Source organism: Dufourea novaeangliae, unplaced genomic scaffold (assembly GCF_001272555.1).
Source record: "Dufourea novaeangliae isolate 0120121106 unplaced genomic scaffold, ASM127255v1 scaffold23, whole genome shotgun sequence".
NCBI classification, from domain to species: Eukaryota; Metazoa; Arthropoda; class Insecta; order Hymenoptera; family Halictidae; genus Dufourea; species Dufourea novaeangliae.
In genome coordinates, this window is record NW_015373894.1 from 402,078 (window position 1) to 419,976 (window position 17,899).

Sequence of the window (17,899 nt, forward strand, 5' to 3'; positions counted from 1 at the left end):
TCATCGATTAGTAGACTGCGCATTTTTATGCCAAATGACATTTTCTAAAATAATTTTTTTACGACAACACCAAAGATAGGAATTTATTTCTCCTCTTAAATATCTTATTGGGATTAGAATAAAGTGGAAAACACATTACATGTGACAAAAGTTTTTTCTCTTTTGTATTAGACATTGGTTAAAAATTCATAAAATCCGAAGACTATCGATTAGTGTTCGAAGGTTCCACTGAATGTTCAGATGTCATCATCACCACTGGGAGGTTCACTGATTCCACGACAGACCCCCCCCCCTCATTGTCGAGGACAACGTCTGAACACTCAGTGAAGCCTTTGAACACTCATCGAGGATGTAGTGTAATGGACATAATAGAACTAATTATTGATCAGGATTGAGACTGCTAGATCAGATTAGCTGACCTAGACTGAAGTGTTGATAATATATTTTAACAGAGCCTTAGGATATCGGGCGTTAATTGGTCTCGTAACCTTCAGTGAATTCTGAACTGGGGCGATGTATTATTGTTCTAATTGAGCTTCCGCAATTCTTTCTCTCACGCGATCGCAACTGAATGCGAGTAAACTGTCGGAAAAGCGCATATCCGTCGTACGAGTGCGTACACCGGGGCGACATTAATGACCCCCTACCCTTCCCGCGCAGGAGTGCGAAGAGGGCCGTCAAACTTTCGCAATTAGCAAAGTAAATTGCTGGTAACCGGTTCGAACTCGCGAAAGAGCGGCGTTTCCATAAATTAATAACGGGTTCTCGAGTAACCCCCGACCTCGGGGGCTGTAATCCTCGACACCGAGACGCTGACCGAACACTTTTTGGGTTTTGTCTTGCAGAGAAGCAATGCTTAATATTGAAGAAAACCGTTGTCGAAGTTAGGGCGATTATTGATCACGACACGTTCCTTCGTCTCTGAGCATTTAACATAACGCTAAAGAACGAAAAACATACATAAGTGTCAATTATTTCCAATTTTCATACATATTTCCACAAAGTTTTTGATGTCCTGACTACGATAAAACAATTTGTAAAGTCGTGGCACAAAAAGAACAGTAAAAATACGAATGGGCAAAAAAAGACGTGGAGGCTGACTTAGGGTATGCGTCACTAAAAAATGTCCAAGGTAAACCGTGACGTACCAATTTTTTTGAATAAAAAATTCTTCTGGAAGAGACACTCTTCCGCTATTGGTTTGCTCTAGTTCGACAACAGCCACTCACAGCAATAATCAAATTGTTCTTCATTCAACCCCGCGGTATCTACATCTGCCTTCCGTTTCGTTCGAACGCCAATAAATAAATCAATATAAAATAGTTTCTACTCTCTGGGTGGCAGGTGAGGGACAAGAGAACATTCAAAATATCTTATTGTCCCTCTGTCCAGCTGAGCATTTAACATAACGCTAAAGAACGAAAAACATACATAAGTGTTAATTGTTTCCAATTTTCATACATATTTCCACAAAGTTTTTGATGTCCTGACTAGGATAAAACAATTTGTAAAGTCGTAGCACAAAAAGAACAGTAAAAATACGAATGGGCAAAAAAAGACATGGAGGCTGACTTAGGGCATGCGTCACTGAAAAATTTCATAGGTGAACATTTTCAGTCGATGAACCGTGACGTACGAATTTTTGTGAATACAAAATTCTTCTGGAAGAGACACTCACCCGCTATTGGTTTGCTCTAGTTCGACAACAGCCACTCACAGCAATAATCAAATTGTTCTTCATTCAACCCCGCGGTATCTACATCTGCCTTCCGTTTCGTTCGAACGCCAATAAATAAATCAATATAGAATAGTTGCTACTCTCTGGGTAGCAGTTGGAGGATGGGGGAACATTCAATAACCCCTTGTTTCATCGCCACCACCGAAAGAACGTTTTCCCTTCGCGGAGAATTAACGTTGTCGACTGTGCCGTGGATGTGCTCCCTGTACGTGTGTGTGCCTATGTATACGTGTGTGTGTCTGCTCCTCGAAAAGAGTCTCTAGAATGCGACGCCGATAAAAGGAACACTCTGGCCGGGGCTTTGAACAGGTCTGAAGAGAACTTTCGACTCCGTAGCTGGAGTCGGTCACTCGGAAGATATCGCTCCGGAATCGGCTACCCATCCCGAGGTTTTATCGGGAAAAGAAAGAGCCGCTTATTGGGTAATCCTGCTCGTCCGTGCACAAGCTACGCCTATAATCCTATCGAAGAAAAACACAGGAATATCCTCCTCTGCCCTGGCTCGATTTGCCTCGGTTCGAGAAAATCTTTCGAGGATTCTCCGACTCGTTTCAGGATGGATTATTTTGAAAATACTGCGATCTCTACGTGACCAAGAATAATCGTGTACAAGTGTGCTCTTTTCTTTAGGATAAAGTCCTCAGTGGATCCCCAATTTATGTCAGAGGTGGTTCTAGAGAATTTCCCTTAGCAATAACAAATCATTCGATGGGACTGGTCTGGTTGTTTCGAGTTGCTAGGAATTAGACGAAAAGTGATTCATGTCGAAGGACAGTTCTCGCTCGTTTCGCCGTCGTTATTTCCTCGAGGGGTTTGAGAACTTCGAGTGAACTCGAGGCATTTATTCACCCAGCTGTCGAAAATTCTGACTGGCGAGTGGGTCATTCTTGCTGTCAGAAAATTCCATCTTTAACCTCGAACCTGGCGATTTGCCAGAAATTTGTGACAATCTTTCAAATGTGAAATTAATTGATGCTCATACACGAAAGGATCTAATAATAATGTTCCGATAAGTTTACCTCGAATCAAACCATGTTAAACCCTGTCAAACATTGTCAAACGCTTTTAAATTTTGTCAGATCACTTCTCCGAAGTTATGGTAAAAATTTTCCGATATTTTCACTACCAGCACAAGTTCTTTTATAAGATAAAATTTCAATACAGAGAATCACTATATGGAAGTCTAATAATCACTTTAGAGTACAAACGGCGAAATCCCATTTTGCTGACTGATCAGATCAGAGGAATAATGGGGATACATAGCAAGTTCATAAGATTACCAGTAATCGAACGAACACAAGTAATTCAATCCGACCAAGCATCTCGGACAAAGGTTGTGGAATGATGCCGAGAGATCGATCGGCTGCTTCGGGAAGTAGATAATCGACCAACTGCTCGGAGCAATGCCTCCACTAAATGTCAAGCGTGGTGCGGCGCTCTTTGAAAAGTTTTTGCGATCGAAAAGGAGGACAATGATCCAATAATCTCCATCGTTTAGTAGGTGAACCTGTTACCATACGTCAGCCCAAATAACTGTTGCTGGCCTGGTCCTTGTGAAAAAAATGTCTAGATAACGGTATGTTTCTTTAAGGGTGTGAAAACTAACCTGAAAGTCGCATAGGCAGTCCCACTTTTTCGCGTATAACTCTTAAAGTACAAGAGATAGAAAAAAATGTTTCAACCCAAATTTCAATGACACAATAAGCGCTATAAACTTGCCTTAAAATTTTGAAAACTATTTTAAAAAAAAACTCTGTTTTTCAAAATTTTGTTAATGTAGATTTATAGTGCTTGTTATACCATTAAATTTTTGTTTGAACCATTTTTTTCTATTTCTTGTACTTTACAAGTTATTCTCGAAAAAGTGGGAGTGCCAGTTTCACTTTGAGGTTAGTTTTCTCACCCTTAAAGAGCGATTGGGCACGAATGAAACATATTTGTATTCTTGTCTCGAATCACTCTATAAACTTGCACAGTTTAATTTCAATTGGCGAGTCAGCGTTTACCGTGTTCCCCTGTCAGACCAGGTACAGTAACTCCTCGATGAGAGTTCGAAGGTTCCTCGGCACTGACAAGGAGAGGCCTCCAGTTGTAACGTTTTAATGAGCTTTATTTTCAATTCTGAACCTAATGCTAGTTGTAGCTTTGGACACTAATCGAGGATTTATTGTACTTTGAGTCATAAACTTTACAATGATCTTAAACAGTTATTTTAGTATCAATCCTAACAAATATTTTTTTCTTTTGTAAGATTGGAGATTTTTAGGAATACTGACTATAGAGATCTCTGGGTAAAGATGAAGGTAACTGTAGTTCGGTGTGCAAAGTGCATCACGCCAGGCCACGTGGGGATAAATTTATTCCGGTTGATTCGCGAAGGTAATACGATTACAGGAGATGTCGACGAACGTTCATATTATCTCTAATGTATCGCACCGAAACGAACCTATGCGTTGCGGTTACGGTGATAATGTCCAATAATTCGAAACTCTGTGCATAGGATTTTCCACTGATGGCCTCGAAAAGGGACCAATCACGATGCTCAAGTAATATTCAAACCTAACCGGAGAATTAAGCACAATCTTCTCTCATGTGAAACGAACAATTGTTTCTTCATTTCAAAATTACGTCGTTTGATCGTTCCATCATCGGATTTTCGTTCTGCATCACAAAGATATCGAACATTCATCAACGAGCCATATACGAAACGGAGTCCGCTTCAAAGCTCAATGTGCGGCTTATTTACTGGAAGTTCAAATCCACGGTCTGTCCATTCGTAACCCAATATCGGTATTTATACGGATTATTTCCCGTATTTCAGGCTTTTACATCATTTTCTTTGATACCAGAACAGAAATACAATCGTTCTTTTTTTCGAGACTTCTGTCTTGTTGTTCAAACTAAATCAAACTGAATTAAACTCTATTTTTAGTACAATTCGGAAATCTTGAATACTTCGATGTACAGTAATGTCTTGATGAGTGCAACAAACTCGGGTTCTGCTTAGCTTCTGTTTACTCTGCTTTCATTCGTTCCACAGAGGGACTCCCCCAATGGTGGAAATAACGCCGTTGCTTGTGTCGCATCCATCGAGGAATCACTGTACTATACTCCAGCAAGCTTTGATTGTGATCAAACTGATTCAAACTATCTCAAATAGATTGTCTAAGAGCTTCAATAACCCCTTCCTACTTAGAGGTGCTCTCTATAACAAACATTAGAAGGCTAATGATTCGTCAACAGGTTCCAGCAACCTTCCAACTACCTCAAACGTCATCAAACCAATCACTCGACCTGCTCGAAGGATGACGAACAAAAATCGACAACTAAGAATTTTCCAATTACAGGGTTCGTATAATTTGAGAATTACGTACTTCTCCAGCAAGCTTTAGTTGTGATCAAACTGATTCAAACTATCTCAAACAAATTGTCTACGAGATTCAATGACCCCTTCCTACTTGTAGGTGCTTCCTAAACAAACATTAGAAGGCTAATGATTCGTCAACAGGTTCCAGTAACCTCCCAACTACCTCAAACCTCATCAAACCAATCACTCGACCTACTCGAAGGGTGACGAACCAAAATCGACAACGAAGAATCTTCAAATTACAGGGTTCATACAATTTGAGAATTACGTACTTCTCCAGCAAGCTTTAGTTGTGATCAAACTGATTCAAACTATCTCAAACAAATTGTCTAAGAGATTCAATGACCCCTTCCTACTTGTAGGTGCTTCCTAAACAAACATTAGAAGGCTAATGATTCGTCAACAGGTTCCAGCAACCTTCCAACTACCTCAAACCTCATCAAACTAATCACTCGACCCGCTCGAAGGATGACGAACCATAGTCGACAACTAAGAATCTTCGAATTACAGAGTTAGAAGTGTCAGAAGATTTCATTTCGTAGCAAACCAGCTTCATTTCGAAAGCCGGGGGATACGGAACCGAGCGATCAGGCGTAAAAGACAAAAGGAGACGTAGCAAAGCGGCCGATAAAAGGGGTTCACGAGTGGCCCACCCCTTCCTTCTCGGGGTGATTAACTGTGGCCTTCCGAATCAGCTTTGAAAAAATCCGCCTGGATGATTTTTAATGACGCCGAATCCGAAGCGATGGTGTCGTCCTCGACAAACGAGGAACTCGAGGCCTCTCTCATTCAGGGCTTCACCCATTGTCTCCCCGATTGCTAGCACCGATCTAACCCCCACCCCTCTCTCCTTTTTCAGTCCCTCTGACACCTTTTAAGTCCCCGTGGCCCCAAGGGGCGGGGGGATGCTTCCCTCCGCCTTTTCCGTGAATCTCTTCGTGCATTTTCGCGGTGAGCCACAGAGCCACGCAGCAGCGGTGGGGTGGGGGAAGGGAGGGAGGGGGGAACAGGCGAAAGAAAGGAGGGAGGAGAAAAGGCATCGTAACGATCCGAGTGCTCCAGTTCCGGTATGTGGAACGTGCGAGAGGGATAATTGCGGCTCGCCTGAAAATCAAAGAGACTTCCTTTTCGTCCGGCATTCCCCCTGTTTCGCCCCATTTTTTTCACCCTCTTCACCCCCCCGCGTAGTTTTACCCCATTGCCCGGAGTGTCTGGGGACAGTGGGGGAATTTTCGAAAAATCTACCAGGTCTCCTGAAAGTCCAGGACAGAATATACAGTGGAATTGCTCGTGGCTAGTTTTGATTCGGTTTTTCAGGGAATAAATTTTGTTAGAAGATGTGTCATGGACGATTAGGTTTTTGTTAATTTATAGGTTAGGTATCAGTTTTTTTTTTAGAAATTTTTCAATTGAACTCACTAGGTATACATGTGTGCCGGGGCGTTTCACTTCTCATTGGGAGAGTCTGGAGACAGTGGGGGAATTTTCGAAAAATATTACGGGTGTTCTGAAAGTCAAGGATACGTATAGGGAATATAGTGAAATTTTTTGATTCTGTCTTTCAGAGAACATATTTCAGAGGAAACTGTGTGTCATAGAAGATTATGGGTTTTGTTAATTTATAGGTTAGGTATCAGTTTTTTTTTACATGGGAATTTTTCAATCGAACTCACCAGGTGTACAGGTGTGTTCCCAGGGGGAAGGGGATGTTTCTATGAATCGATCGACTCCGCAGCCCCCGGGGGGATGATTGTTTTTCGAATAAAATTTTTCCACAAAACCAAGCGGAAAGGGTGACGCACTTGTCGCGCGTAGCGGAAAAAATATCGGTGACAGCGATAGCCGAAACAATCCATACGAGAAGAATGAGTCTCGAGTGTCTCTCGATTCCATATAAACTCCCGCCTATAAATCACCGTAGGTAGTGCGCTTACGAGAACAGATCCAGAACGGCATGATTAATTTTTCGAGGGGGCTTTTAAATCGTTTTACGGTTGACGCTTTCGTCGAAATATTTGTTTTTTCTGTCCACCGTTCTATTACGTCGTGGTCACGTGTTAATTTAGTGTTACAGGAAACTTTGAACTACAATTTATTGTCACCAATGAAATGTTCCTACGCTGACTTGAAATTACAAACAGATAAATAAGTAACCAGGTAACCAATTGCGTACAGATTGGCAGCAGATAGTGACGAAATCTGTGTACAAATCTGCAGCTACTTCTGCATACAGGCAGACTACGTTAAAATCATTGTGAAGCAGATTGGCAGCAGATTAACGGCAGATCCTGGATCAAGTCTGTAGCCATTCTGGTTACAGAAGCTTATAACAAGAATTGGATAAAATCTGGCTGTGCAGGTCTGACTGACTGGGCATTTCTAAGAATTTTAATGAAGATTCCTACTGGCAAAATGGAACCTTATCTGTCAAATGAAATTAAATCGAGGATCCATATCAGCTATAAAATATATTAACACTCTAAAATTCGATTTCACATTTTTTTTAACGTCACCACTCCAAATTTGATAAAAATCGATTTTTTAAACGAGGTTGGGTATACAAAATCGATCATCGATCCACCATGCACGTTAAGCACTTCCTTGTACACCCCTGTACTTCCCCTATTGCCCCAGCCTCTTTATTTCGCTTCTCCCGTTCGGTTCGAGTCCCGGCGATGCCCCAGCGACGCGACAATTAGTCCTCAATTATGAAACCTCCCTCGGCAGGGTAACGGGTGATCCGGAAAGGAAGGGTGGCGGAATGCCGCTTAAGGACGCGTCACACACGAGCAACTGGCACCCCAACCCGCCAGTGGGTTGCTTCCTCTACGTGTCTAGGGACCGTGTGTGCAACCGATCGAAACCTCCGTGTCTGTGTGTGCATGTACTTTTTCTGTCGATGCTGAACCATCCGTTCTCTATGGGGTGACTCGACCGTAAGAGAACCTTTCTTTGGATTTTCAAGTAGCATGCTGGTTGAATCTGGATGAAGATTCTGTTGACCCAACTTCTTACTAGATAGATAAAAATTAGGTAGATTAGAACCTAATGATTCCCACGCCATAGAGTAGGATCATGTCTTTGAGTGGCTTAATAAAGTCGTAGACTGATCTGAAAATGTGGTAGAAGTACTCTAGGTAAAGCACCCCTGAAACATGGGATGCTAGGGGCTAGGACACCCACGGAAACAGCTTGGGGAAGGTACTGATCCCTTCTGGAGCTCCATTTGTAGCATAATACTAGATCGATGTTTAGTCCAGGTTAGTATAATACCCGTTGTATGTTAGAGTCAGACCAGGTTCATGGTACACCCATGTCTGGGATATGTTACGTTTACCTTTGTGATATACTAGATCCATGTCTGGTCTTTGTTAGACCCAATGTCTGATCTCTGTTAAGGCCAATGTCTAGTCCATGTTAGACCTAATGTCTGATCTCTGTTAAGGCTAATGTCTGGTCCATGTTAGACCCAATGTCTGATCTCTGTTAAGGCCAATGTCTGGTTCATGTTAGACTCAATGTCTGATCTCTGTTAGGGCCAATGTCTGGTCCATGTTAGACCCAATGTCTGATTTCTGTTAAGACCAATGTCTGATCTCTGTTAGGGCCAATGTCTGGTCCATGTTAGACCCAATGTCTGATCTCTGTTAAGGCCAATGTCTGATCTCTGTTAGGGCCAATATTTGGTCTATGTTAGGGCCAATGTCTGGTCCATGTTAGGCCCAATGTCTGATCTCTGTTAAGGCCAATGTCTGGTCCATGTTAGACCTAATGTCTGATCTCTGTTAAGGCCAATGTCTGGTCCATGTTAGACTCAATGTCTGATCTCTGTTAGACCCAACGTCTGATCTATGTTAGACCCAATGTCTGATCTCTGTTAAGGCGAATATCTGGTCTGTTAGATCCAACGACTGATCTATGTTAGACCCAATATCCGATCTATGTTAGACCCAATATCCGATCTATGTTAGACCCCGTGAGTGGTCTACTTAACCCAGACCCAATGTCTGATCTATGTTAGACCCTATGAGTGGTCTACTTAACCCAGACCCAGTGTCTGATCTCTGTTAGGGCCAATATCTGACCTGTGTGTGGTCCATGTCTGATCTGTGTCAGGTCGTTATCTACTTAGTTCTGGACTTGTAACTAAATTCTTGGTTGGAACGATAGGATCGATTTGAAAACCATTTCGATTTCCCTAAAACTAACCAACAATTTGTTTTCCTTCAATATTATAGTAAAAACGACACAACAAATAAGCTACATTTTATTATCCTATGAGGGTTTCTGAAGATCCCTATACAACGTGAAGGACTGATGAGCGCAATTGTGTCGATCGTTTATTCTGTAGGTTGGTGCAATTTCGAGAAAGGAATAAAAAGTGCCCGTTTCGTCTGTAGGTTGGATAGACTGTCGGTACGTTGGTCGCGGGAATGAAAGAGGCAAAAAGGGCCGTGGGAGGGCTAGCGAAAGATAATTAGATATTGATTTTGCATTAGAGGCGCGTTAAGACGGACGGCTATTCATTAACGTGTTATAACGGAGGGGTCTTCGTTCATTGGCCGATCTATTAAAATCAAAGGATGGTCGAGACCTTCTGCATATTATATCCGCTCGTCCAACCTTTTCTCTCCCTTCTTTTTTCTCTCCATTCTCTTCGGCCCTCCCCCCTTTGAAAAGGGCTCCCTCTCTATTGTCTCAATGCGACTTGTGCCTTACCAGCGAGTCTTGTCTCTCGACGATGAACTGTGAAAGAACTCCCCGGTGCGCTGCCTAGAATAGATATTTCAACCCTGTTTCTCGAAAAAAAAAAAAAAAAAAAAAAAGTGATCGAAACACTCGCGTATAGTTTGACAAACCCGGAATATTACACGATGCAAATGTGATTTTAATTTACAATTCGAATTTCTCTATATTTAGCGCAACAAAAGAGAAAATAATTTCGCTATTGTTCGTCATTCAGGAAGAGATCCAAGCAATGGGTAGACGGGGGTGGGGGAACTGTTTCGAGAAGATCGTGAATAAAAGAACGAACGAGAATTTCTCGGGAAATGATAAAGGCAAATGAGAAGATTACATTGTAGAGCGGTGTACTTCTTTCTTGGAAAGGCAATCTAATATTCAAATATCTTCGTGGAAGTGGGTAAGTAAGGCGAATCGAATGCTCCGAGTGAACGTTCAGAGGGAAGATCCGTGTAAAAATATCGCGGGAACGTGGTGGAAATTCCACTGAAGACTCCCGGGAAAAGAATTTGACCAAAAGGAAATTATTTACGAAAAAAAATAATATATATACAGGGTGAACCACGAATTGTGATCAGTAGAGATTACTCTGTTATTAGCAGTTCGATCGAAAATGTTTTTATCAGGCATAGCATGGTTTCAAGAGACCTTTAACGTGATTGTAACAAATTTTTTGTCAACTCTTTTTTTTAACGATTTTTCAAGGTCACCTTCAATTTTTTGCAAATTCACCTATAATTTTGTTACGCCTATCTGTTAGAGGATTTCAAGACGAATTCGGTAAGTATCAAAACATAACATGTGTTACTTTTTTTTTCATCTGGGTCGACAAAAGATTAAAGAAATACTCGAACTGTAATATTACAAAGAGTATCGTATGCCACGCCATTGTACGCGTTCCGACGTTAAGCTCTTGCCTACTGTTTGTAAACATTTCGTTATATACAGTGGAACACATCTAATGATATCTACTGATCACGATACGTGTATATGTATATGTATACAGGGTGAGTCACCAAACGTTTGCACCTCAAATATCTTTATTGTGTTTAAAGATACGTCAAATGTCTTAAGGACAAAGTTGAATGGTTCAATGGGGCCGCACACGATGCCAAAAAATTTTTATTTTTATGTCATTTTTTTAGAAATATCAAGGTCACCTTCATTTTTTTTAAATGCAATCACCCTTTTTTAAACACCTACAATGATAGTCCCTTTCATTAGGAATTCAGTGACTATAATTATTCAAGGTCATTCAAGGTCACGGAAAAAAAGGTGGTCCCATTTAAAAAAACGAAGGTGACCTTGATATCTCTAAAAAATGACATACAAACAGACATTTTTTCGGCATCGTGTGAGCTCCATTGAAACATTCAACTGTGTCCTTAAGACATTTGAAGTATCTTTAAAAACAACAAAGATATTTCAGGTACAAACGTTAGGTGACTCGCCCTGTATATGTTTCGTTACGACGATAAATTTGGCCTTGTTGTCGACAATGACAAGCGAAACGATCGACCGGAATTTACAGAGTGAAACAGGTCGAACAAACGGAATGTCGAAAGAAAGCGACGAGAACCCTTTTGAATATTTAGCACGCCAATTATCCACCCGTATATCGGCCAATTAACGGGCACAACGGCGAAAAAAAAACCCCGGCTCGCACGCTGAAAGACCGACACGAGAAAAGGTTAAAGTGTTCAGCATGTCATCAGGTGCTGTGAAAAATTAGTAAAAAAAAAAAAGTAAATCAATTTTTTCTTCGAAAAGGTTTTATTTTCGAGATAAACTGAATTTGAATAATTCCCGCCATACGCACTGCGTGCACGAAGCAAGCGAAATTTAAAAATAATTTCTTCGAACAGAAAGAAAAATCAGTTTTAATTAAAAATTCTCCTTGCAGTTCACTTCTTACTACAATACATGGAATTTGGGGTTAGATTTTGGACTAATGTATATCTATAGTCCAATATCTCGACTGTTTCTGGTTAATAAAAAGAAATGTGTCAGACTAAAGTGGCATGGTATCGAGGGCACGTAATTTGATGTGAATAGTTTTTTCATAGGCGGACGCGTAAAGGTCACATGAAGGTAAACTTCGTTCTTTTAAATGGAAAGACATTTTTCTACGTCACTTCATAAATAGATCATTGTAGGTGTTTTAAGACACTCAAGTAGATGGTACGTAAAACATGTCTTTCCATTTCAAAAAATGAAGTTGACCTTCATATGACCTCTACGCGTCCACCTATCGAAAAATTATTTACATCAAATTAGGTTTTCCTCGATCCCATGCAAATCTGGTTTGAAAACATTTTTCAATGACCAATAACAGCCAAGATATTCAAGTAAGTCAATTTTTTATTTCCAAAATGTCAATTTCTCTTCTAAAATTTAAATTCTACCATTAAATTTACGTTATCGTCGTAAAAAGTGGCCAGTAAAGAGAATTTTCAATTGAAACTGATTTTTCTTCCTTTTCGAAGAAATTACTTTCAAAATTCCCGCGCACCCAGTGCATATGGCGGGAATCATTCGAATTCAGTTTGTTGCGTGGAGAGAAACGTCGTTTACATTTTTTAACTATTTTTTTTCATAAAACCTGACGCCTGCTTAACATTTTACCATTTTTCTTTCAAGTATAGTCTGACACAGTTCTTTCAATGACCAGTACGAGCCAAGATATTCAGCTGGCCTGTTTCAGGTGCCTCAATCTTTAGATTGTATGGAGTTTGTAATGGTTTCCCAGAAGGCACATCAATCTTCCTTGGGGGCCGATGGAAAATTCAAGTTACAAAGGATTCAGTCGAGATACCGATAAGTCCGTTGACTGCTAATCAGCCGGAATTACATTATTCTCGACGATTTCTTTCGGAGGCCCTTGGGTTGCGCCAGCCGGCCATCCTTACGAAACATCCGGTTCGCGTGCCCGTTGGAATCCGATTGCACGGTAATGCAACCACCGACCGGAGTGTACCTTGAAGAGGTGCACGCTGCGCCAGGACTTTTCGCGGAAGCATGCAAAATATCCGGGGGTCTGCGCCGACACGCGTGATACGCGGAAGGAACGTAAAGCCCGCTTCCGGAAACCTACATACACCGTATTTATGGTAATATCGAACCGGAAGTGACTTTTACGGGGGCCGAGTTAAAATTCTTGTTTCACCTTCGACGAAACCGATTGCAAATTATCCGTTCTTTTTATCGAATTAGTACGATCGATTTATTAAGTTCTATTTTTGACAAATAATTTTTTCGTTTGTTAATTATTTCCGCGACATGACCATAAAGAAATTTTGGAGATTAATAATGTTTGTTGGAGTATCCTAATAGTACATACAAAAGTAGTATTTTTAACAAATAAATAATGTTTTCCTTTGTAAATTATTTCTGTGACGTATCCATAAAGAAATTTTGGATATTAATAATGTTTGTTGGAGTATCCTAATAGGAGATACGTAATTCGTATTTTTAACAAATAAATAATTTTTTACTTTGTAAATTATTTCTGTGACGTACCAATAAAGAAATTTTGGATATTAATAGTGTTTGTTGGAGTTCCTTAATAGTAGATATACATATGCATCTATGTAAAAAGTTAACAATTATAAATCGATAAGGCTAAGCTCTTCTTTATCGATCGTGAAATCCTTCGAATCAACACGTCGCGAGGCGTTTTTCTTTATTTCATTGAAAATTTGTGGATTCCGGGAATGAATTCGATTGGAAATGTTTCGGCGAAATGAAAACTGAACACGTAGACGAAATAATCTTGGGAAAAATAAAAAGTTTTCCCCACAATTTCTGCCGGTCTGGCAAAGTTACGAACCACGGGTCGGCTTACATTCTACACCGTAAACGACATCGTTTATTATTTTAATGACGTCATTAGTGGAATTTAAATAAACTTGTCTGCAAGCCACTTCGTCCTTCCCGTCGGGAGTTTTATTCGCCGTCTCGGCCCCGACCGTTCGGCGACTCCGCGCTACATTTACAGCGCCATTAGTGTCTTATTTTTCGTGAAACATCGCGCGATGACGTCTGCTAATTCCGCAGGACGTCCACTTGATATCTTTTAAATGTCCGCGGAATAATTTTATTATATATATCTCGAAATACTGAATCTGGTCGGCTTTGAACTTTTTCCAAAGTCAAATTTGGATTTTTTCCGAAGTTAAATTTGGATTTTTTCCAAAATAAAATTTGGATTTTCCCGAAATCAAATTTGGACATTTTCCAAAGCCAAATTTGGATTTTCCCGAAGTCAAGTTTGGATTTTTTCCAAAATCCAATTTAGATTCTTTCCAAAGTCAAATTTTCGATCTGTACAAATTATGTCTGGCAGTACACAAGACAAATAAATCAATTGTCAAGTATTCGTATGAAATTATTAATTAAACTATCTGGACATATTTTTTAACCTTTTTTTTTCATACAACTTTTATGGTGAACTTGTAAACATTGTACTTCTTTGCGGGACAGAGTGGAAGGCACCCTTCACACGAGTGTTAAAAGTGCTACAGTAGCACAAAGAGGGACACTCCCTTCAGCTAGTATCAAAAGCATCGCGACCGTGAGGTCTTCTGGATACCAGGGTGGAGTACAAAGAGCGAAATGTTAAGATTTCGCCCCGTGAGATTTTCCAACGATTTTAGTGCCACTTCCTCGTTGTACAGATTTCCTATTCCTACGCACAAAAATCTGTCTATTTTTCCATTTACAAGTAACCAAAATTCAATAAATAATAAGTGACACTTAACACTCCAATAATTTTGCAATATCTCGTGTCAATTATTTATATCTTCCTTTTATTTGTTTATATATATAGTATTTCCTATGGCCGGGTCCGTAACGACCCAATCACTGCACTATTATGCTACCAAACCAAATTTCGTATTATACATACATTCTAGGTTAGCTTTAACACTAGAACTATCAAAACCGTCAAAATAACAAATTCCGGAATTTTTATTTAACAACTATTGAAATCCTAAAGATACTTTCATCGGAATTTATGTTAACCTCTAAATACACTTTATATTATAGTATACTAAGCTATATGTATTGCACTATACATTACACGTATTAATATATTACATAATTTAACTCAGCATACATTCAATGCTGGTACTTCTAGCGTTAACCTACCGGGTGTCTCACATATAATTGCATCGTATGATAATATTTTCATAAAGTATACCGTTAAATCATTATTCGAGGTGATCGAGTTAGCTGAGACACCTTGTATTATGCTCCGTTGACACGTCTGACGAGCGTGGTGGAATCGCTAACTCGCCTTTTGAGAACGAGCCGTGTGCGCAAGTTCAACGGAAGCATGGGACAATAGGAGTGGGGGGGAGAGGGAGAAAGAAACGGCGTCGTCGGGCCTACGCACCGCCCCCCGACTCCGCGTCATTTTTTTATATTGTTCCGTGAAAATAACCCCCGGGGAGCCACGGCCTGGAAGCACCAGCACGTAGTAGGAGCATTCCTATTCGAGAGAGACTTTCGTCATTCCTTATCGCGCGTTATCATCTGCGAGCTTTGTCCTCTCTGTAAAGTTTCATTAACCCTTATCTAATCCAGCGTGAAACTTCATAGTCTATGGTACTGCTCCCTGCCCCCTTCACACGAATGATTCGAGTGGTGTGACCAAAAGCGAGGCTCCAACAAGGGAGCTTTGGCATCGCGAAATATCTGATTTTTCAGAAACTTTGTAGAATTGTTGAGAACCTCAACAGAAGTATCGAGCAATTTTTCATTTTTATACAGTAAATCCAAGATGAGTGTTTCCTATAAAGACTTTGTACAATTGTTGGGAACCTCTATAGAAGCATCGAACAATTTTTCATTTTTGCTGATAGAGTAAATCCTCGATGAGTGTTCCTTAAAAACTTTGTAGATCCACTGTATTCGGTTCTGCAGGGTGAAACCTTATTGCAGTAACCTTCTTAAAGGTGGTTAAAAATTGAACTTAAATAACATTTGATCATAACGAACAATGCTTCGTTATATTTCAATAACTATGTTCCGATTTATTTCTATATTTAGTTCGCTCTCTAATTATTTCAAAAAGGAAACAGTAAGTAAAATTTCATTGAATTTTTTATTTACATAAATCGAATGCTTAGACTGGGGCTCCCCTGAAAAGTGGGGCCCGGGTAGCAGCCCCCCTTGGTCCGGCACTGCTTTAATACGGCTTATCCTGTTTTCCTATATATCTTGAAAACTATAGCAGATATCAAAAAACTGTTAAAATGAAATGGCTCCTTACACTCCATAAAACTGTCTAATAAAATCGTTAAAAATTTGTTTGTACATTTATTTATTTAAACACTAAATTTGCAGTTTGCAAAAATTCTTTTTTTGGGGGGTTTATATCCCTACCAACCGTCGGAGCGAAGTAACGGATTCTCGGTGGAAATCGAAAAGGTTGAACGGTATCGGTTTGTTGTAAATCAATATCGCGATACGGAGCGGAACAGTCGGCTTTTATCATATATATTTGTCACCCTCCCCCGGCCCACAAATATCCGGCAGCTTGCCGTTATTTTCTATTCTATCGGTGATGCCGGATCGACGAAATAAACGCGCGTACCCACACCATCGATTCCGTTGTCCCTCCGACTATCGATTGTTGCTTCACCATTTAAGCGCCTTGGATATCTCTAATCTGTGTGGACGAGGACTGACGTTGAACTACCTCGGCTTGGAATCGTAAAACAATTGTTAACTTATGGACACTGGACAGTAAACAGTTTATAGACCCACTTACAACTAGGATCCATGGCGCTTAAACTATAGCATCTAACGATCATGTTCATTGAGCATAAGTTTCGCTCGGTTGAAACGTACCATTTGATATGGCAGTAATGTACAAAATAACCTCGAATTGGAACAAGAGGTATTTCAGTAGATGTCAGAACGTAAAGCTCTTAGCCCTTAATCTTCTTTACTTTAATAAAATAGCAATAAATAGCAAATTCCAGCCCAAAGTGGAGACTTTACTTAAGCTCCTCGGAAAACTGGTTGCAGCTGCAGGGGATTTTAACTTGGAATAGCAAATAAAAGTATGAGCAGTTGGCTCATGCCATAATGTTAGGGGGTTATAGGTACCATCAACTAAGAACATGATCCCACTGACGTATGGGATGTTCATTGTGATCTGAACATCGCTGGACTATCCGAGTGCAGGTTTGGGTTAGGTTACTTAAGCTCCTCGGAAAACTGGTTGCAGCTGCAGGGGATTTTAACTTGAAATAGCAAATAAAAGTATGAGCAATTGCCATAATCTTAGGGGGTTGTAGGTACTATCAACTCAGAACCTGATCCCACTGACGTATGGGATGTGCATTGTGATTTGGACTATCCGACTGCAGCTGCGACAAGCATGCAACCGACGATGGAATTGAGTGTACTCACTTTTCTGCGGCCGCAGCAGAGCATGGCTGCTGCGCTGCAGCTGCGGCGAGCCGTTGACGAGAGTTGAGGCTGATGACAGACGTAGCTGAGTCGTGCGCCCCCTTCCCGCTGCAGCTGCACCACGCGCACCTGCAGCTGCACCTGCTCCCGCTCCCGCTGCCCTTGACCGACACCGACTCGACCACCGTACTTGATGCGCACGTGTTTTCGCCACTGCATGAGTTCGGTGCGTCATGCCCTCTTCCTGAAAGCAAATCATCGGTAGAGTAGTATCATGGTGCTGGTTAACAGGACACCTAGCTCCTGAATGGTTAGTCCCTTCTGAGGTAAAACCTCCACTGGACGATTTCTTCAGTGGATCTGGCAGAGGATCTAGTTATGATTTACAAATTGATCACTGGTGAACATCAGTGAATGTCAGTAATCAGTAGGAATTCTAAGTGAAGCTATCAAAAGACCTGATTCCTAACCTGCCAAAAGACCTGGTTCCTAAGTGCTAACCCCCTCTGAGGGAAACCTCCACTGATCAACTTCTTTGGTGGACCCGGCAGAGGATCTAGTTATTATTTACAAATTGACCACTGGTGAACATCAGTGAATGTCAGTAATCAGTAGCGGTTCTTAGTGAA

General features: G+C 40.7%; 1 protein-coding gene across 1 annotated transcript in view; it reads right to left on the reverse strand.

The window, feature by feature from the left end:
- The window catches only part of LOC107189520 (rho GTPase-activating protein 100F), a 41,972-nt gene extending 24,483 nt beyond the window's left edge, over nucleotides 1–17,489 (reverse strand). The window contains exon 1 of the mRNA XM_015578076.1: nucleotides 17,271–17,489. Within this exon, the coding sequence (XP_015433562.1) occupies nucleotides 17,271–17,489 (219 nt within the window). The remainder of the gene's footprint in view (nucleotides 1–17,270) is intronic.
- Between the last annotated feature and the right edge of the window lie 410 nt (nucleotides 17,490–17,899).